Below are 22,268 nucleotides of genomic sequence, written 5' to 3'. Positions count from 1 at the left end.
GGCAGCATCCACACAATGTATATTCTACCCTGAGGAGGTCACACGGGCCACCCCTCAGCGCAAGTGGCCCGCAAGCTGAGAACCACTGGCTTAGGCAAAGATCCTGGATCCGTGATCTGCACTCACTCACCCCTCCCAGCTGCACCTGGTCTCGCGCTTTCTGCAGGATCCTAGAGAGTTGACCAGTGAGCCCCCTGGCCCAGAGGAGAGGAGAACTGATGGAGCCAATGTTCTTTGCTAGTGAGACGAGAGGGAGGCCCCCACTCCTGCAAACAAGCATGCATGTGACTTTACGCCTGACCTCAGCAGGACTAAGGAGGTGCTTACGTGCTGGCAGAACCGGGGCCTTATTTCCCAGCTGGAGAGCTGAGTGCACTATCCCCTTGACTTGCTAGAGCCTCTGATGATTTCTTTAGTGCCCGTGTGATTTGCTGAGACAGCTCCTGGTGGAGGCTGGCTGAATTAATTGGTAGACTGCAGGGAGCACAGAGGAGTTCACCCATTTTAGTTTCCATTCAGCTTCCTTCTAGCAGCTGTTGCTACTGTCAGGATGCTGAAAAGGGGCTTTTGTTTATGTAGATTAGCATTAATATTCAAGCCCCTTGAGAGGAGAAATTGGGGCTGACGAAGAGTTGCACTGAACTGGTTATTTCTAAAGGCCTATTTCTGTGCTGCGTTTGCATTTAACCTGCTGGCTGTACGCTGCTTTCAGTTACTCAATAAAACAATTATCGGCTTTACACACAGTATCTACAGTGGTTTTCCCTCTATCCCAAGCATCCTTCCCCCTCCCCTCCCTGCAGCAACATGCATAATAGACTGACAGTTTGCATCTGTATTGACAGCGAGACTGCACGGCTGATAGCTCCAAGGTCACCCGCTCTTTGGAATAATGTTGAGGGATCCTTTGCTCCTGGAAACAGGCAGATGGAGACAGCTCTTCACCCGAGAAAGTACCTGGGGTGGATTGTTGAGGTAGAACACCAGGCAAAAAAATATCACTGGACGGGCTTCCGCCTTACCCACCACCTCTGCCGCAGGAGGGGAGGTTTCCCTTTCAGCATGCACACTGCTTAATAAACCATTGACATATTATGTCACACCTTGCCAGAGCTTAAACTGCTAATTGGCTGATAATTGCCATCTGTGCTAATTGGTGCATTTCGCTGGAAAACCTGAAATAAACCCACACAGACAAGTCCTGGCGCAGCTGGGATTGGGTTTCACTTATGCATATAGTATCTCTTTATTGCAACCTTCAAACATGAGTCAATACATACAAAATTAACAAAAATGTCAATATAGCTTTATTAATTATATTATTATTCCAAAACAATAGTGATTCCTGGAGACACCTGACTAGAATTCAAATAGTGAAATGTTCAGTGTCCCTTGTGTTCTTATATTACATTTGTTGAAACTTATAAAAATATATATTGACTTTTCCAGTATGTATTTACATTATATCACATGTGGTTAATGAATATCAAAAAACCTAAACTGCTGAACCAACTTGATTCCAATTTTGGTTTGGAGGGGAGGGGGGACGCAGTATTTAATACCTCGCTAGTCTGAACACACGAACTCTTGTTAAATTAAAGAATGGAGCTAATTTGTGCTGAGTGCTTTTAAGCTCAGCACTTTGGACCATCCTCATTTCAGGCTGTCCCTTCCCTCAGGTCTCGTGGGTACTAACGCTATCGAATATGATGCTAGTTTTCCTACTTTAAAACCTCCCCTCAGTATCCCCCAGCAGAGAGACACCTGTTTGCCTGACCCCACTTTGGTATGGGATTATGGGAATTGTGGTAGTGGCCAGAGACCCGGATCAGATTAGGGCCACATTGTGCAGGGCATGGCCCACACAGGCAAATCCTTCAGGACAGGGCCTGTCCGCCTGAAGACAAGATGCAAGAAGCGGCTTTAACAAACAATGGGAGAGAAGCTGAGGAGTCCAGCTCCGACCCCGGTGCCAGATGGCAGCCTGGCCACACACGGGCTCCTAACGCAGCTAATGCCGGTGGAGCTGAACAGCAGAGACACTGTACAATTATTCCCCCCTGCCGCCGCGGGACAGTCAGATTGCTGCAGGCAAATGACCTGTACCCAGGCAGAGTTGCATTTCCAACGGAGAGGTATTAGTTAGCGATTACGTGGAAAAGCCCTTAAACGTTGCTCCCTGTTCGTGGGTTGAGCTGGCAGTTATGCTACCGGAGCAAGGAGTGGAAAAATGAGTCTCAGGAAGCCAATAATAGGCTCAGACACCTAGCAGGAGATGGGGATGACATGCTCGGGTGTGCTCCATACTCTTCCTGAGAAGTACCAGGAGCCCCTGGCCCTGGCAGCCACACGAGGCACAGAATCCTCGCCAGAAGGGAGCCGGAGACTAAGCGACAAAAGGAAAAGCCGAAGTGTGAGAATAACAGCCTCATGTCAAGCCCTCAGCCGAGACCTGAATCAAAGTTTATCCTTTGTAAATTAACAGAATTAAGTCCTCCCGCTGGCATCGCCCTGCATTAGCAGCATGCCAAGAGCAGCTTTGCCTGTCGAGTGCTTTTTGCACCGGCACTTTTGTTCCGATTATCATCCAAAGAAAACCCTTTGTCACAGCGTTGTTAGCAGATTAATGCAGAGGCACCCAAAGGAGCTTTGCGCGAATTTGAACAGGCAGCCTGGAAGGTGGGCAGATGGACACCCCTCCCGCTCCAGAAGAGAGATTGTTTCACTGGCGAGTGCAGGGACAGAGGAAGCAATTGCTGATAAGCCTCTTTGAAGGGAGGATTGAAGCTGCTGCTCAGGGCCAATTGTTTGCACTAAAAATATAATTGACCTGTGAGCCCAGAGTAATTTTTGGTTACTCAGATTACAGTGTCTTTCCAAGAGCACCTCTTGCATAAGAAAACGCAGGTTCTGCAGGCATGATGGGTGCAGAAAATCCGTCCCTGGGAGCATGGCCTGCTGGCCATACAGGCATGTGCTGAACCAGGACACCCACTACCAGCCTGACAAGTCCTTCTCACTTACCCAGACAACCTGGGGGTTTTCAGCACCCTCCTGCAGGGAAATGCTGGTTCTCACTGGCCACCACGTCACTTGCCAATGCAGATGTTGACAAAGTCTTTGCGCCTGAGGAGGTCACAGAGCCTTTGCATGTTAAGTTCTTTGGGTCGCTTTGCTCTGCGGAAGGACATCTGGGATCTAACGGCTGTTCTGTTTGTTTCATGCTTGCAGCCAGAGCCCTGGCTGAGGAAAAGCACCCAGCATGTGGCCACTGGGAGCTCAGCTGTTTACATACAAGGTAACGGCCCCATACCTACAGAGGTACAGAACTGTGGCCTGGCTTATGGCAGTGAGGCGCCTTTGGCCAATGGGACAAGCTAAGGAACTCCGATTTGGGTTCAGTGGTTTTTTCCACTCCTGGAGCAGGGGAGGGGAAGGGAGACCCGAGCACGATCCTACTTGGGTGTGGTTTCTGCCACACACACAGACACTTGGTGCCTTGGCCACATTAACGTCCACAATCTAATCCTGTTGTAATTGCATTTATTAGCTCTAGTAAAGCCTGCTGATGACTAAAAAGTGTTCTTTATTCTCCTTGTAATAGGTCAGATTACACTGATGCCCCATGGGAAAGAGAGGGAGTACTGGGGCAGAAGCATTAAACCTTCCTTACAGCCCAATTGATCAGGGCATCCCTGTGACTAACAGAGGAGGGAAGCCGGTTCTCACTGTGTCCAAGATTGGATGGGAAAGAGAATAAATCCCCTTGGTCGAGCAGCTGAAAAACAGTGTTGCTAATTCATTTACTTATAAAGGCAATGAACACAGCCCTAAAGATTAGCTACTAATGGGACAGAAGTTAATATTAAAAATATAACAATCATCTATAACGAGGGCCCTACCAAATTCATGCCCATGAAAAACGCATCACGGACTGTGAAATCTGGACTTCCGTGTGCTTTGACTCTATACTATATAGATTTCAAGGGGGAGACCAGCATTTCTCAAACTGGGGGGGCCTGACCCAAAAGGGAGTTGCAGGGGTTTCACATGGTTATTTGGGGTGGGGGGCACAGTACTGCCACCCTTACTTCTGTGCTGCCTTCAGAGCTGGTGGCTGGAGAGCGGTGGATGTCGGCCGGGCGCCCAGTTCCAAAGGCAGCCCCCCGCCAGCAGCAGTGCAGACGTAAGGGTAGCAGTACCCCTCCCCCCCCCAACTCCTTTTTGGGTCAGGACCCTACAATTACAACACTGTGAAATTTCAGATTTAAATAGCTGAAATCATGAAATTTATAATTTTTTAAATCCTATGACCATGAAATTCATCAAAATGGACCATGACTTTGGTAGGGCCCTATCAATGACGTCTTCCATTCATCTTGTTTAGCGGCTGCACTGTTGAGGAGGGAGCCCAGTTAAAGAAGTTTATCGTTCAGATCAAGGAAAGTGTTCTCTGACCTGGGCAATTTTATGTCTTGTTTCTGTTGACAGACACAGTACAGAGCTTTTGGATGGGACTAACAGAGAGGCCCTTCCAATGACCAAGCCTGAGCCCCTCAAAAGAGTTAGTTAGCAAAGTAATTAAACTCCCAGGTTCACTCTGGAAACAGGTAGAGTCCACCTAACATGAGACACGGCAGTTTGCAATTCTGATTATAATTGAGAAGAAGGGACAGAACTTTTTTCAACTACGTTAAACCAGGTGTTTCAGAACGTAGGAGCAGATCCTCAGCTGCCATAAACAGTTATTACTCTGATGAAGTCAATGGAGCTGTGACTTGCCCCTCAGTACTCAGCTAACTGATGAGACAGGAGGCCCTTTAAGAAGCTGGGGCTAAGAGGGCAGCTGTGCGCTGACTCTCCCCCTCCTGCCGCTCTGAATTAATTAGATCCTTCCTTAATCAGCCTACTGTCACCTACCGACTGGCTAATGAGCTCTTGGAGCCTCTGCACTGATTGAAGAGCAAGTAGATCTGAGGTTAGTAAGGTTGCCATTTTTAGGTGTGCAGGGCTTCTCTAAAAATAGGCACCTGAATCATTCCTAGGCAACAGGGAATGATGCTTAATCTTCTGGGAAGGGAACCTCCCGTTTCAGTCTCGGTTCCGTGAGGACTCAAGAAACTTGACCATCCCGCAAGCCGCAGCATTGCTGCTGAAACACTACTGGGACTTCCCAGCCGTTTAACCTCCACCGCCAAGCCTCTAGGTAGTCTGCCAGTTGGTCGGTCAGTCCACCCAGTTGGCAGCATAGTATTCTACTGGATATAAACACAGGACGCATCTAGCTCAGGGGAGCCATATCACTGTAAACGCTGCTCCTTGGTTAGACAGTGAACTGATTACATGTTCCAGAATACAAGTCATCTGGCTCCAAGAGCTGCCAATTATAGAGACAGATTCCAAGGCCAGAAGGGACCACAGTAATCACCTAGTCTGACCTCCTGCCTAGCCCAGGCCAGAGAACTGCCCAAAATAATCCCAACAGCAAATCTGTTAGACAAGCATCCAATCAGTTTAAAAATGGCCAGTGCCGGAGAATCCACCACAACCCTCAATGCCATGTTCCAATGGTGAATTACTCTCATGGGTCAATATTCACACTTTAGTTCCAGTCTGAATTTGATTAGCTTCAACTTCCAGCCCTTGGGCTCGTGTTAGGCCTTCCTCTGCTAGCATGGTAGATTTTAAGGCCAAAGGGAACATTATGCTCACCTAGTCTGGCCTCCTGCCCGACACAGGCCAGAGAACCTCACTCAGCGATTCCTCCATCTAACCCCAACAATTTATGCTCCAGTTCAACCCCATCTTTTGGAATGAGATCCAGTTTTGATTTAAAGACTCCAAGTGATGAAGAATTTACCACATCTCTTGGCAATCTGTTCCTATGGCTGATTAGAGTCACTGCTAAAAATCTGCAATTGATTTCCACTTTGAGCTTTGCTGACTTCAGTTTCTAGCCATGAGATCTTGTTATGCCTTTGTCTGCTAGATTCGAGTCCTCAGGTAGCTTTTCCCTCTGCAGGTACTTACAGATCATGAACAAATCACCTGTTAACATTGTCTTCAATATGCTAAATAGATTGAGCTCCTTTAGACTCCTGTTGTACGGCATGTTTTCCAGGCCTTAATTCACGTGTCTCAGCGTACTCTGGGCCCTTTCCATTTTTCAACACCTATTTAAAGAGTAGACCCCAGAGCTGGACCCAGTTATTCCAGAAATGGTCTCCACAGCAGCTCTGCACACCATCCAGAGTGCACACAACCCTTAGAAACGATCACAGCCAAGAGGTTACAGATATTGGGAACCCAAGGGAAGATGTCAAATGCAATGAAATGATCAGGAATCAAGTTGGTTCAATTTCTTACCTAGAGGACTATAGTACACTTTCTCTATAGATAAAATGTAAACATAAAGAGCATACAAATTGCACTTGATCCTTAGGATCTGGCATTTCTACCAAATGAAGGTTTCAGTTCACAATTATTATTTGTCTGGGTAGGAAACAACAGGATGTTGACTAAGTGGGCTGGAATTAGATGAACCCTGAAGACAAATTCTTTCCATTAAACGTTAACCAGGTGACATTGGGGCAGGTGTATTTTTCTTAACTGAAGAAGTGACAAGGAGAAGAGAGTCTGTCTACCTCAGGGAGAGTTCCCAACCCCAGCAATTCCCCCAAGAAATGGTGTGTTGAAAGGCATGTTGATTTCCGCATGCTCTGTAGATTTGTAGCACAAATGACCGGTCCAGTTCTCTACAGGGCAATATTTCTTATCTCTTGCTTTGCACACAATTTGTGCTCGTTACTCCATTGTTCCTTTCCTTTACTAGCAGGAATTGCTTAAATTTGTTTCAGAAGCCTGCAAAGAAAGGAGGCAACTTCCTCAAGGTCAGCTCACACAGTCTGAGCTGCCTGGATTCAGGATCCTTTGACAGGAGAGTTCGGATGTGACATTGCCTGAAAGCCTCTATATGGGCAGGAACATTACAAAGAGCTTTAGCTGCAACCTCTGTTATACTTAAAATACACACCCTCTTGGTGCCACATCTAGAGGATCTAATGTAGTGACATGATGAACACTCTCTGTACATCCATCCCCAGGGCCATACTGTCCCTCTGTGGAACTAAACAGATATAAATCCAGGCTGATGAGGCAAGGAGGCAGTACAAAATAACCAAGAAAGCAAGCCAGCCAAGTCCCACGTAACTGTCAACAGAGAGTCACAAAACATGTACACATCATTCCCCACCTTATAGGCAGTGTTTGTGAAATGTTATCTGAGAAAATCCCCTCTCGAGAAGAACGTTCCGTTTTGCTTTGAAATGCAACAAAACCAACGTAAATCTGAACAAAACTAAATCCTGCTAACAAAACCGTTGGTCTCCGGAATCTGAACAGATCACAGCACCTGAGCCGAAGCAGAATTTTACTCAAGTATGGACAATTTAAAAAGCCCACCTTAGAGTATCTCTTTCTGAACAAAAGTGTTAGATCCCCAATGTAACAGACTCTGCATCGTCACCACGCCAGAGAGAAATTAAAACATACGATTGCCTCTTTGTTTCATCGAGAGCAGAAGGAAGAATGCCCAGGCAGTGGGTAAATACTGTGCCAACACTACCGGGGATAGGAGGAGTTAAGGTCCTGTATTTAGTTTCAATTTAGTTTTCTATCCCTATGGTGCAGTCTAGTAGGCAGATCTGAATCACAATGCAAACAGATTTCTAAATGTGCTTTGAATACTTTCCACTGCATTAATTCCCTTTGTAAATCTTTGTCTTTCATCATCGATAATTCTCTTGTAATGCTTATAGATGATAATCAAAGGCCTACAAAACTCTGTACATCCAACTGAATCCAGGCTGCAAAAATCCATTTAATTAACTAACTTAAAGGAAATTTGTACTGCTAAGCAAATGCCATTGGTGATGTAGGGTCTGATCCCTGACTGGAGACAGTGGGTGTGTTTGATGTGCAAGGAATGCAGGACTGGGCCTGTTATTTACAACAAAACAAGGTGCTGATACTGCCTGCCTTGTCTGGATTTCATGACAGTTTCAGAGATCCCATTGGTTCATTGATTCCGTTCGGATACCCATTTGGCCAGAATTTCCTGTCTTGGGATCTAATCTGGCAACACCACCGTTGAAATTACCTCAAACTGACACCCCAGCTGTGGCTAATCAAACCAACTCCCAAACAGCGTAGAGCGTTCTCATCCCAGACAGCGCACACGGCCCAACCCTTCCTGGTGCTATAGCACCAGGCGTCTCACACCCAGCGAGCAGCTTTGGGATGCACCCTCTGGCTCTGACATAGTGGGATACTGATCCGTGATGTGAAACGTCAACATCATGCTATGCTTTAACAGGGTGATTCTGAGAAGCCATTTCTAGTCCTGCTCCAGAGAACGGTTTTAGGGAGTTAGTTGGGACAGTCTATGGGGGAGAAATGGAGGCTACTCACCTGTAACCAGAGTTGTTCTGTCAGTGGCTGTGGGCACGTCCCAAGAGTGAGAATGGACAGAGTCCAGTCGAAGAAGAACAGATACACGCTGCATTCTTCTCAATAATACAATAATAATTCTTCCAGCCTGACTCCCTAATTTTATCTGTCCCATTTCTGACGGAATTTGGGGACTTTTGCCTGCCACTTTGGTTTGAATTAGTTACTTTTCACACACTTTTTGTGACTTAATGAGGTAACCCTTGGAATGGAATGGATCACGCTGGGGAAGAGTGGGAATTCAGAATCTGCTCTGGAGGGACAGGAATGGATGGGCCAAGTCATCTTTCAAAGCTAGGCCATTAGAGTGTGCTGTGCTCTGGACTCTATACAACAGAAGGTACTCGTGGGGTCAGTAAAATACATCAGCTTGTATAAAAAATACCTATGGATTTATCAGTAGAACACTAGATACTAAAATACAGTCAAATCCAGTACACAAGTGTCCAGTCCACCCTGTTAACCTAGGTACCATGTGAAACAGCATCATTGTAGCTTGACTCTCATCCTACAAAACATTGCTGGGGAAAAACACAACCAACCAAGCACACTGCACTAAAGCTGCTGTAGGGAGACCCCCAGGAAGGAAACACCAATTCCTAGACTCCCTCACTACTCTGGAATGACTAGTTTGCAGCAGACCTGTACTTCCTACCTCCCACTCACACAGCTGCTCTTGGTAAAGTCTCAGAGATTTGGTCCAGTTTAGGGGCCAGCTCCCGGCCCTGCTGCATCATTGTCCCCAGGGAGTTTTAAGTCAGTGCTCTGAAAGTGTCTGTCCCTGCTGGGCTCACACCTGCACGCCGCGACCGTGCATCTGTATCACCTGGGCTCGCAGGGTCTGGATCCCACTCAGGATGGTTTTCTGATGTTCCACTGAGGTGATTCCCAGACTCAGGACATCTCTGGAAAACAAGCCCCACAGAAGAGGTGAGTTCGCAGCATCAGACCCCAAGGCCACCAGCAAATGGTGGAAATAGAGATTTTAGACTAAAAGGCAACTGTGGACTCAGGGTTACAGCACGTGTGGATGCGAAGCCCCATGCAATTCTCTTTGGAGCAGCCCACACAAGGAGTCCCAGCCAAAGGAGACAGCAGCTCAGGGACAGAGACTGTTCAATGACCATGGATGCCCACAGCATGCTGGGCATTTCACAGGCAACCGATGCTCTCTGGCCTGCAGACTTTGGAAGGGGTCCCACACTGTAATCTCCACTATACAAGAGAAAGACTGGAACAGTGACAGGAGTCACGACAAGAGAAGCCAAACCCAAAGGAAGCAGGCTGGAGGAAAAGGGTTACAGTGAGATCAGGAGCTCACTTGGGGGCTGTGCTACCTGTATTATCTGGAAATAGGACTATTTATTTCCAGCTTTATAAACTCCAGGTAAGATCTGAGCTGTGCTGGGAGAGGTAGCCGGCCAGCCACTCTCCCATAAATACTATAGGTGGCCTCCGGTTTTCCAGCTTTAAAATCTACAGGTCAAACAAAGGACAGATACACACACAAACACATGTAGCTCCAACCTCTCCTGGAGCACGTTCTCCCAGGGCATCAGATGCTCCATGCATATCTCTTGCTCACATGTAATAGCAGCTGCCTGGTATTTCAGAGCAGGCTTTTTCAAGCCGCATCTATTCTCTTGGTTTATTCCTAAGACACTCTTCACTTACTGGACCATCATCCTTGCCACAGACTCCAGGTAGCAGTACCCCGCAGCGGTGAAGTTATCTTTGTACCTGCCCATCTCTATGGCTTCCAGCCACTCACCCACGGAGCTGAAGGACGGGAAGGCTGAGAAAGTGCGTTCGGCCAGGGGGATGGATGGATTGTGAGGCCTGCCAACTCAAACAGCACATGAGCAGTTAGATCACACCAAAAGAAGGTTAAACTCCCATCCATAGGACTGAACCTGGCAGCTACCTCTCTAGCAGGCATGAAAGTGGGCTTGGCCCATGCAAGTTTTCAGGGAACAACTGAGGCAAGGCACATGGAAATTTAACCTGAGCACTGGCCATGTAAGAAAGGGGAGAACTGAGGGATGGTGGCTATTTGGTTTCCTAATCCTACCCACTCTGTGGGGATCTGGGATCACAGAATGTTCTGCAGTTCCATCAGGAGCTGTCTCTGGCTGTGATCCTCGGTTACTGGGCACTTCACCTTCCTCCCAAGTGATCCAACAATAGAGAAGGCTCAGTCTGCCTGGAGCAGGTCTCACCCCTCCACCAAGAACCGGAGCAGAGCAGGGCACCTGAAAGTCCCAGATGCCGTGCAGCACGGCTATCCATTGCTTATGAAGTCATTCAGTCACATAACACGGCCTGACACAGACTGAAGTTGACTAAAAGCAGAACCCTTCAGATGAGGAACCAGGGGTTTAAGAGCAGCTCCTCTCCTGACTTGTCAGCAGAGACGCTGCTCTTAAACCCCTGGTTCCTCATCTGAAGGGTTCTGCTTTTAGTCAACTTCAGTTACAGAATCCTCCTCCAGCCAGAGCTCCCAGACCCACCCGCTGGGGCTGAGGAGAGTCTCTCTGACCCGGTGGCGCTGCATTCGCTGGAGGAGGGGAGAGGTTTGGCTCTGCAGTAGAGGCAGCGTGGGAGAAATCATCAAACAACGTGGGTTAAGTGGCCAAGGGACCCTCACAATAGAGCACTCGCTGGATCCCACTTCCCACAACACCTGTCTCTGCACTGGCATGCAGGGTGCCACCCGGATCGAGGGGGGCAGGGGAGACAGACTCCTTGGGGGCCCTCTGGGAATCCTGCCACCCACCCCGTGCAATGAGGTTGTTTTGGTCTTGCTGCATCCAGGGTCCTGTGTTCCCAGAGGAGTGGGAGGGTAGAACTGGGGCCATTCCCCCGCGGCAACTCGCTGGAGCTCAGGCTTGGCAGGTTCCTATCACGGGTGTCAGCCCAGTGAGATCCACGCAGCACGCTGTGAACCCAACTTCAATTGAGCAGGAATCCGGCAACTCAGCCAGATTCCACGATGGCCCAGTCCTGATCTCAGTTACCGCAGTGCGAGTCTGGGAGTTACTGTAATGATTTAGATGGAGTGGCTCTGGATCTGCTTCAGCGTAACTGAGTTCAGCACCTGGTGTCACCCTGGAGCGAGCTGTGTGGGGTGGCCTATGGGATACATACAGAGGCGAACGCTGCGGCATTCGAGAATGAAAGAGAAAGAGCAGTGATATAGGCAGATTTTCACCTGGTGCAAGTGGAGCTGGTACATTTTAGTGGCTCTGGGTTTTGAAGCATCTTGCTTAGGATATTGTGGATGTGTGAGAACTTGGGCCTCTCATTGCGATCCTTCTGCCAACAATCCAGCATGAGCTGGTGAAGCGGGGGCTGGCAATTCATCGGGGGAGGCAGCCGGAACCCATCCTCGATGGCCTTGATCACCTGAAATCCCACCCGGACAGGAAGAGAAGAGAGATATACAAAGGAGTCATTGAAGAGCAGCAAAGCAGTCCCTGTCTGTCAGCACTACTGGAGGACGACATTCCCATTGCTTGGAGGGAGCGGCGCGAAATTATTCAGAGGAAACATTTTTCACCGCAAATTGCCGAAACATTTAGTGACTTCGTGTTGAAATTGCCAAATTGTTTGTTTTGGTTGGGGAAAAAACCCTGAAAAAACCAAAACGTTTTGTTCTGAAAACGTTAAAACAAAATGTATCAATTCAAAATTATTTATTTTGTTTCAAATTTTCTTTCAGTGTCATTAAAAATTTTAAAAGGGTAAAAACAGTCAAAAAGTAAATGAAAAGTTTTGTTTCAGGCTGAAGAGACCATCTTGTTTAACCCGAAACAATTGTTTTTAAATGTTTTGGGTTATTTGCATAGCTCTTCTCTTATAGGCCAAAAATATACAAACGTCCCCCTGCACCACGTTAACCCAAGATGGAAATACGGAGCCACTCGAGCGACATGCATGGCTTGCAATTCCCGCTATCCACCAATGCCCAGCATTGAAACATGGTCACGTATCAAGTGCCGCTCTCTCCGTGGGGTCAGAGTACAGTGGCTGCAAAGCGACTCACATCCTGGTTGGACATGTCCCAGTAGGGTCTCTCCCCGTAAGACATCACTTCCCACATCACGATGCCAAAGCTCCACACGGCACTGGCAGAACTGAAGCGATGGTACTGGATGGCTTCGGGGGCTGACCACAGCACCAGGCTCTTCCCGCCCTGGCCAGGCAGAAGAAAGGAAAACATGAGGTTCTCAGCAGCAGCAGGACAAGGGAGGCGTTCACACAGGCTCACTAACGCCTCCGATCAGCATGCGGCCCACCTGGGTCGTGGAGCACTTAGCGACCACAGACCTTGGCACCACGTACAGTTTTAACGCGAGGGGAAAACTTTGTACCAAATTCTTTAACAATGGAACAAGCACCAATGCTAGTCCGAAGGGCAGGGCGAGACCTGAAACGTTAACGTGGGAGGTTCCGTCTCCTGAAGGAGCTGATGGCATTTTATCCATTAATATTGAACGAAAACACACTGCCACTCCCTCCCACCTCACCTCTCTTGTATTTAGTGTCTGCAGAACCCTTCTGGCTGCACGTGGGACAGCCGGCACTGGGCTCCTCTAACCCATGTGCTTACGCACTACGCCAACGCTGACTTGGACTCTGGAGACGTTCCATGGGTGGCGCACCTGAGCCCACTTAGCCACTGATACTTTAAAAAACTCCCACACCCCGTCTGGATCTATGCTGGTTATGCGATATGTATGTACCTCGGGAACCTTGGAACCGAGACTTGCAATCCCCCATAACCCAAGCCTGACCCCAGAGGTACAGCACCTTCCCTCTTAACTTGGGTAAATTTGATTTTAAACATTAACTTTAATAAAATTAACTGCTGGAGACAGAGACAGACTCCGGCAGTCACACACCCTGCTTGTTAGAGAGAGGGAGACCTGGTGCTTCCACAGGTCTCTCCAGCCTTTCCTCAACTGGGACATAACTGGCCTCCAGTCTCTCGTTAACACCAACGAGGTTTCCATCCATGACATTTGGGACTCGGAGTCTCAGGTATAGCTCCGAGCAACATGCTTTCCTCTCCAGTTCCACAGAGCCTCCAAGTCAGGCTCTCCCCTGGCCGGACACTCGATTGGGCTGGGGGGACGTGCGGAACACTCCACCAGCATCAGACACTAGACTAACCCAGATCTTTAAGTGCCAGGCTTGCCAGAGCTGGTGAGCATCAGCAGCTCCCCGCGCAAGCCAGCAAGGCAGGGAGGGTCACACCCTCAGTCCCAAGGGCTGGCTGAAGGCAGGGTGTCAGCGGCCGCTAGTTCTTTGCGCTACCAGAATACTGCCTGTGACAGTACGTGTTCGTTGGAGTGAAGAATCCACTGTCGTTTTTAAGGACGAATGCCGTGGTTACTGTGATGACACAATGGTGCTGGCTCACCTATGCTGGCAGTGGGGCATCAAATGAAACCATCTTTTATACTGTACATTGATTTCTTCACTGGCAAGTGAAATGGTCTAAATTGGACTGTGAGTGAATTAGTGCGAGCAGTGTTCTACTGCCATGCTAAAGGTGTGCTCTTGGGGAAGTGTGCGTCATTCCCCCGAACCTGCAATTTGCCTCCCTAACGGAGTCTGCAGGACAGATCCCCCCTCCAAGTGCCATGTTTGGGGTGCGGGTGTGTTTCTGGGGGACTGTAATGGGATCTCAAGCCCCATCTGTGTGTGTGTGTGTTTAGGAAGTGTATTAGCTGGGAACGTTGAATAGGTACGTATGTGAATCAGACAGGTCTTAAATTCTTAACTGAAAACCTTGTAATGAAATTCATGTGATAAAACACACACAACGAACCCTCAGGCTGCGTGAGCTGATTACAGCTCCCAGTGCGTGCATGTGTATGTATATACACACACAGGCGATGAGAGGGGAAGAATTTGTGTTGCACTGATTCAGATTCATAGGGAGCTTAAGCAGAAAGCCTTAGCATTTCACTGCCATTTACTTTAATCTCCAGCTGAAAAGAAAACTGTTTACATGCAAATACTGGATTCATGTAGCAGGAAGAGACCAGGCAACCAGGAAACATACTGCTTCTGCGGCAGGTTTGCTGCATCTGGTATTAAGCAGAGCCGTGAAACTCAGCTGGCTTCAGATTTTGATCCCTACTCAACATTCAGATCAGGCCTGCAAACCTCTTGGGTGATGCTGGGCCTAGTTTTAGGTTATCCTGATTGTGGCTTTGCATCGAAACAAGGAAAGATCCAGTTTTGCAAAGATTCAGCATGAGAACGTGGCCATTCTGCCCAAGGTTTGCATTTTGCTTTGGGAAACATTGGAACCAGATGCCAAAGCTAAAGGAAACTTTCTCACAAACCCTGTGAAGTGGAACCAGATTGGTTTCTGGCGACAGCAGTAACCCCAGCTGCTGGGAGAAGACTGTTAGATCTCTCTCTCAGGGGCAGGGTGGTGCAAGAAGACACTCCTTGAGTCCCTGCCATGACAGAACTATGTTCCTGTTCTGATGGGTGGCAGCAGCATCTGCACAAATAGCCTCAGACCCTTGGCTCCATCGTGAAAGGGGCTTTCAGCATCTCAGAGGGATCTGGACTTGTTCTTTTCTCTATCAGGTTTTTGCAGGGAATGTGGTTCTGTCACCCGCCAGGTCCATAGAAGAGAGGCTTCTCTATTCTTACATTTCCAGGACCTCCATGATTTGTACTTTGTACAAGGGAATTCCTCCTGCCTTCTGAACCTAGGTTGGAAAGTTTTCCTTCTCAAACTCTACACTGCACAAACATATCAGTCTATTTCCAAGCACAAGAGATGGTCTTATAACCACGTTACCCAGGGAGCTCATCTTTGTGTTCCTCAGTGACTGTCCCTGATATCCCATCTCATGCACCTTCAAACCCAACCCTGCCCTTCCACTTCCCCCCTCCAATGACCCCACAAAGTTAGTGAGTATCCAGCTCTGTCACAGCACAGGTACTGCACTGAGAGCAGCTCCCCGTCCTTGCTAGTCCCCCGCAGCTTACCATGGTGGTGAAGATGGTCTCCATTTTATCTTCCTGGGACTGTCTGAAGCCTGATATTTTGCAAACCAGGTTGCTATTCACAAGGACTTTGTGGGCAGCAAGGCTTTTATGTACGTAACCCATCTCGGTCAGGTACTTCATGCCGGAGGCAATCCCATGTAACATACCAGTCAGCTGGGCGGCTGTGAACTGGCCCTCATGTTTCTGCAAGGCAGGAGTAGGGAAGGCTGCATTTCAGGGAGGTTCAGCTTGGGCTCAAGTAGCACAAACAGCTCGTGCTGTGACTCTTCAGATAGGAAAATGGCAGCACTGCTCGGCAAAGTTCAAGGGGGTAACCGACACCCAGGTACACTCACCCTGAGAAACGAATCCAGCACTCCGTTCCCCATGTATTCCATCACAGTCATCATGGTATTTCCTGGGTGCACAGACAGAAAAGGAGTATTTAGCTAACCTTGGGTTTATCGAGCACAGTTCTGCGCAGATATGAATACATACACCCAGCAAAACCTGCAGACCCAAAGGTGCCCTGCCCAGCCCAGCCCTCAACACTCCAGTCCTTTAAAGATTGTTTTCTGCTTGCTTTTCACACAAGAGATTTGGGTCTTGTCAGCTCTGTCTGTCATGGGAATCTCTGTGCATAACTAGAGAGTTAGTCTACATTCAAAGGAAGGGACTCCTGAGCGAAGGAGGGGAGCTGGGGAAGGGAAGGGATTTCTACTCACTCTTTAGAACCGGCTTTTTAAAAGCCTCAAACTCAAATGCCTGATAAATAGTGGGGAGAAAATCTCTCTCAAAGATTCAGCAACCCCACCTCCTGCCGCCAAAGTGGAGAACTCCTGGAGGTGAGCTGCTGGCTGCACACCGTGCATGAAGCTGAAGGTTTTGGTCTTGTGGAACACTGGGCCACAGTCCAGTGGGAGACGGGGCTGTACCAGGCGACGGTCTACATCCCTACATTAGGGAGGGGGCTAATCTTCTCAGCTGGAGACTAACTGGAGCAGTCAGAGCAACAGAGGTGAGGGTGCTCCGAAGACAAATGCAGAACAAACACAAACTTAGCTTGTCGCAAAAAGTTTGAACCAATATGACAAAGAAGGTGAAGAGAAGAAAATTTTCAGTGGCTTAAAAACCGATACTGGGAATCTGGGTAACAAAAAAGAGGAACTGGAAATTCTCCTTGATGAGAAGAAACTTGGTAAAATTGGTATTTCCGAATGGTCGGACCGTCCATGAGGGGAATGCTAACATCACTGGTTACACCCTACTCAGGAAGGGTGGAGTGGGCCAGCACTCTAGATGAGAGACAGGACTTGTTGTAGAGTCACTAATGACTCAGTCTCAGGACCATGAATGACTCAATGTGTTAAGTCACGAAGTCCAGGAGGGGGTACAGGTGAGTTAGACACCAACTCAAACCAGAGAGCAGGATGAGCTACTCCTGAAGCACCTGTCAACAATGTGTGGAAAGTGAAATTGTGGTGTTATGGGGGGGGACGACTTCAACCCCCAATCCAGGCAAGAAAGGATTAAAAGCCCAGTCAGTCACAGCCACCTCACCTGGGTGGTAATTAGGTAGTTACTCCTCAGCCAGAGGTGATAACAGTCACCTGGTCCCTCTATATAATCTGAGAGCTTGTAGCCAAGGGAGAGAAGCCACAGGGAGCTGGCTGGCCCTTGCAACAGGCCAAAGGGCCAGCGACCCTGGAGGCTAGCAGTCTCAGGAGGAGGTAGGCTGGGCAGGACAGGACTTGATACTAGAGCCAGGGAAAGGCAGTGGAACCCCAGGGCCCAGAGGGCAGGCTGATTCTTTGGGATTTGGACTGCACCTGGCCATTGTGTTATCCGGAAGGAGTTTGGACCAGCCGCTTCTCAGCCAGAGGGCTGACCGGCACAAAGGCCGACAGACTGCGGGGGCACCGGAGAGGAAACCCCTGCAGCACTGCACCCGGAGACAAGTGGGCATAATGGCAGGGGGTACGCATCGTTACTGGGAGTCATGTGCTGAGGTCTCAAGCAGCCACCAGTAAAATGTACCACTAAAGGGTTTCACCCTGCGCTAGGCATCTCTGATTTGGACCTTACTATGATGGAAGTTACTGGAAGTTAGTGCTTGCCTAGGGACCAGTGATAATGACCCCATTTCATTCAATATGGGCAAACAGAGGATAGTCCCAACCAGGAATACAGAAACGTGGGGGAGTTCTTTGAGAAGAGTTTATTACGTGGCGTAAAAGCCACAATTCCACAATGAAGAGAGAGGAGACCTCTGGGTAAAAGCCCACCCTGGTTCAGGAGTTTAAATGAAGGTAGCAATTAGAAATAAATTAGCAACAATGTATCACAAGGAAAAAGGAGGAAAACAGAAAGCAACCAATGTGAATTAGAAGTGAAGGAATGTAGGAAATTGATAAGAAAAGCTAAAGACATCAGAGGAGAATCCATGGCAGGCAAGGCTCAGGACAGTTAGGAGGAGTTAGCAATCTTATAGGCCTGTTACTAAAAGTAGAGGATAAAACCATAAATATTGATTCATAAAAGGGAGAAGTGTCCAATGAATTTCCCTGTTCTATATTTTGAAAGAAGCAGGATCATGTGCTCATATTACATGAGGACGATGAAGTACTTTCCAGTCCATTGGTAGCTAAAGACAGTGTTTTAATACAGCCAAATGTAAAGTTATCCCTCTAGGAACCAGGCATGCAGGCTATCCCTGTAGAATGGGGTTTGGTATCCTGGAAAGCAGCGACTCTGAAGAGGATTTGGGGGTCACAGTGGACCAGCAACTCAATAAGAGTTCCTAGTGCTGGGGCAAAAAGGGCTAATGAAATCCTTGGCTGAAGCGGGAGAAGGAGCAGGGAGGTGATTTTACCTCTGTATATGGCATCGGTGAGACCTGTACTGGAATAGTGTGTCCACTTCTGGCGTCCACGTTTTTAAAAGGACGTTGAAAAAGTGGAGAGAATACAAAAAAAAAGCCACAAAATTATTTATGGGCTGGAGAAAATGCCCGAGAGTTAGAGACTTAAAGAACTCAGTCTCCTCAGCTTATCCAAACGATGACTGAGAAGAGACTTGATTTCTGTTACAAGGACCTTCTGGGGAGAAAATAGCAGGCCCTGAAGGAGTCTTTCATCTAGTGGAGGAAGGCAGAACAAGACCCAATGGCTGATTAATTCACATTAGAAATCAGACACATTTTTAACAGTGAGGGTGATTAACCTTAGGAACCAACTACCAAGAGAAGCGGTGGCTTCTCCCTCTCTGATCTTCAAATCAAGACTAGATGCCATTCTGGAAGTTATCCAGATCAGTACAGGGGCAATTGGGTGAAATTTACTAGCCTGTGATATATAGGATGTCAGACTAGATGATGGAATGGTCCCTTTTGGCTATAAACTCTACGAATTTATGAAAGGTCCTGCTTCAGGTCTCTAGATCCTCCAGTGCAGGGGCTCTCAATCTTTCCAGACAACTGTACCCTTTGCAGGGTCTGATTTGTCTTGTGTACCCCAAGTTTCACATAAAGACTACTTACAAAATCAGACATAAAAATATAAAGTGTCCCAGCACACTATTACTGAACAATTGCTGGCTTTCTTATTTTACCAAATAATTATAAAATAAGTTGACTGGAATATAAATATCACACTTACATGTCAGTGTAGAGTATATGGAGCAGTATAAACAAGTCATTGTCTGTATGAAATTTTAGTTTGTACTGACTTCGCTAGTGCTTTTTATGCAGCCTATTGTAAAACTAGGCAAATATCTAGACGAGCTGAGGTACCCCTGGAAGACTTCTGCTTACCCCCAAGGGTATGTGTACCCCTGGTTGAGAACCACTGCTGCAGTGGGACCTCCAAAAAACAAGACAGCAATGACCTGGTACTCCTGATATTTCTCAGGTAAAAAAACAGAAAAAGAAACCTTATAATAAATAAATAGCAATAATCCAGGCCTCCTTCCCGTATCATCAGATGGCTGAAAAAGGCAGAGAGACATTTTTTTTCTCCCTTTCAACAAGCTCCCAGCCATCATTCAGATTTTACATCCACAGACTTCAACTTTCTGCTATGAGAACAGTGAATTAGGGCTTTCAAAAGTATGGCTCACTATACAATTCCTATATGGTGAAATGCTTCATGAATATCAAGTAGCTGTGGGAATGATGGGAACACAAAGCTTGTGTGGGTTTTTGAGGCTATCAGACCCTGATATGTCTCCAGAGTCACAGCTAGATGATTCATTTATTTTGAAACAAGATCACATCTGCCAAACAGAAAAGGAGGGAACTACACAGAAAAAGGGCCATCAACAGTGAGAAGGGTGTGTTTGCTCAGGGAGAGACTTGCAATTCTCTATCACAAATGTATAATGAAAGCAACTAATTAGCGTTTCTGACTACCTACTAATAACGGTGGAGCTGTTCATCTAACTGGCGTAATTCACACACCCACAAAGCAAGCATGCTCGTCGTATTTTGAAGAAGAAATTAGTAAAAGGTAGGAAATGGAATGGATATAATTAGGGGTACTTAAGCACTTGACCATCAAATGATGGATTTCTGTACATCTGTATTGCATGCAAGCGGCTTAAACTCTAAGGGCCTGATTCTCTTGTTCCTTCGACACCAACCCTGCAGTTTGCTCTGCCTCCATGGATCCGAGCGCAGGTCCGGTGTCTCAAAGAGTCGTGGATCTCACCCTGAGGAATGCAGTCAGCATAAGGGGCCCTGCTCTTGATTTGGGGAGGAATATTAAATACTATTGCTCGGAACACTTTGAGTAGCACCGTTGAGGAGAAAAGTATTACTCAACGTGAGAGAGGGTAGATGGATCGGGCCCTATGTTAAAACAGAAGCTGATCCCCTGCGTTATAAATAGCACGGTTAACAACATGCGTGTTCATGTTTCTCTGTATTTATGTGGATCTCTATTTAACTACACCTTCCTCAGATTCACAGAGAACACACCCTGCCACAGGGACAGACAGCAACCACACACATCTGTTTGCTGACAAAACCCTCCTTTTAATTTACTTTTATGATAAGAGTTGGGTTTTGCTGCTAATCCAGTTTGGCTCCCTGGCTTTATTAATCTAGCTGTAAAAATTCTATTAAACAACATCAGAACCATAAAATAATAAAAACCAACACAAGCAAACGTTTGGCTTCCAGAGGGCAACTGTACAGCATCTCCACCACCAGATAATCACATAGCTAAACAACTGCTCCAGCATATTACTGGATTAGTTCAGAGGCGAGACTCCTGCATTAATGACCCAAACTCCATGGTGGGTAATTAAGAAAACAATCAGCATTCTTCCTGCTTTTCCACAGGACAATCACTTTCTATTGCTTTTAAATTACCAAGTAAACGAGGCCGCACTGTTGCCACAAAAATCAGATCAGGGAGCGTATCGCTTCATTTTGCTGGGCACTAATAACCGTGTAACAATACCGGAATCACTTTGTATCTATTGATCAGAGTAAGTGCCATGCAATCGCTGTGCGACCGCCTGTGCACATCTCCCTCACGCTGCCCAGCTTGCACAATGATCAGCCCACAAACGCTCGGAGTTACACAGGACTTGGAATTGTGTCGTAACCTGAAGCAAACATGTCATTACTGCTGTGTGTGGATAGGATGTTTTTACAGCGGTCCCATACGTGGGTGGAGCACAAAGTCTCATGTAACGCCCATCTCTCTGGTCCTGAATATCTCCACATAGTGATTCCGCAGACGGTGAGCAGGTGCCTGGGCACTTGGCCTCCACTGTAGCTCTGACACAGGCTCCTGGTCTGTGGTTCTGTTTTGTCCTCAACATTTCCTGTAGCCAAAGCACCGGCAGCCACTGGCATTCTCACCACCACGTCATGCAGGCCTACTCTAAGCAGGGGATACAAAAGTCAACAGCTAAGCGCTCCCAGCATTGGTACCACAGTGGTGATCAGCCAGTGCTAGTGTGTTTGGAAATAGCTGGCCAAACAGTCCAGGGTAGGCACAGTCTGTGTTGTCAAGTCCTCGCTCCTCCCCAGGCCTCAGTTTCCCCATCAGGCAGGGTTGACAATACACACCTGTCCTTGTGGAGGGCTTCGGGTGCCCTGGATGAAGGGGGCTGTGTGACCATTCTCTGTATTTTCTTGCCCTCACTCTGAGAATCGCACAGTGTTAAAACTGCAAAGATAGTGAGTGAAGCATGGGATTCTCTCACCACAACACAGCACAAAGCTGCCGGTATTCTGGGATTCGGCCCTCTCTCAGAGAGAGGGAACAGGAATCCAAAACTTTTCAAGCTGAAAGTGAGGGGGTGGATGCAGGGGTCAGTGAACCTAGTACGTTAGGCTTTCCATGCATGAGGACTGGATTCAAATCTAGCTCTAGGATCTAGTCACAATGGGTTTGGCAAGTGTCGTCCTAGATTAATTGGCCCTGTCATTTAAAAAACCCCAAACACCACAAAATTTGGAACAGAAAGAAAGTCATGTGGGATTGTGCCACAGAGACATAGGACCAAATCAGCAGATGATGGTGCCGTTTGGGGTTGAAGTGAGGGGCAGAGCAACTGTAAAGAAGGGGAAGGCTCAGACAAATGCCTTGCCTGAACCCAGATTAGCTCAAACCAATGCTGTGGGCACCATCCATGCCAGGAGCACTAGGCATAGCACAAGACAGGGAAAGCTTGGTCTGTTTGGAACGCAATGAGTTTGCATACCATGACGTGCAGAGTTAATAAGC

At 47.6% G+C, this 22,268-nt stretch overlaps 1 protein-coding gene across 2 annotated transcripts in view; it reads right to left on the bottom strand.

Moving 5' to 3' along the window:
* Positions 1-1,216: 1,216 nt before the first annotated feature.
* Positions 1,217-22,268, bottom strand: part of EPHA10 (EPH receptor A10) — a 112,749-nt gene continuing 91,697 nt past the window's right edge. Inside the window, exons 12-17 of one of the 2 annotated variants that reach the window (XM_048825918.2) lie at positions 15,885-15,946; positions 15,529-15,732; positions 12,554-12,703; positions 11,720-11,913; positions 10,183-10,347; positions 1,217-9,413 (exon numbers count right to left, since the gene is read on the bottom strand). In XM_048825918.2, coding sequence (XP_048681875.1) covers positions 9,299-9,413; positions 10,183-10,347; positions 11,720-11,913; positions 12,554-12,703; positions 15,529-15,732; positions 15,885-15,946 — 890 coding nt within the window. In that variant the 3' untranslated portion in view covers positions 1,217-9,298. Of the gene's footprint in view, positions 9,414-10,182; positions 10,348-11,719; positions 11,914-12,553; positions 12,704-15,528; positions 15,733-15,884; positions 15,947-20,704; positions 21,420-22,268 lie in introns of those variants that run through there. The other variant, XM_075121230.1, reaches the window with a different exon arrangement.

This window comes from Caretta caretta, chromosome 19 (assembly GCF_965140235.1).
Source record: "Caretta caretta isolate rCarCar2 chromosome 19, rCarCar1.hap1, whole genome shotgun sequence".
Taxonomy (NCBI): Eukaryota; Metazoa; Chordata; order Testudines; family Cheloniidae; genus Caretta; species Caretta caretta.
This window is presented reverse-complemented; position numbering and strand designations above follow the sequence as displayed.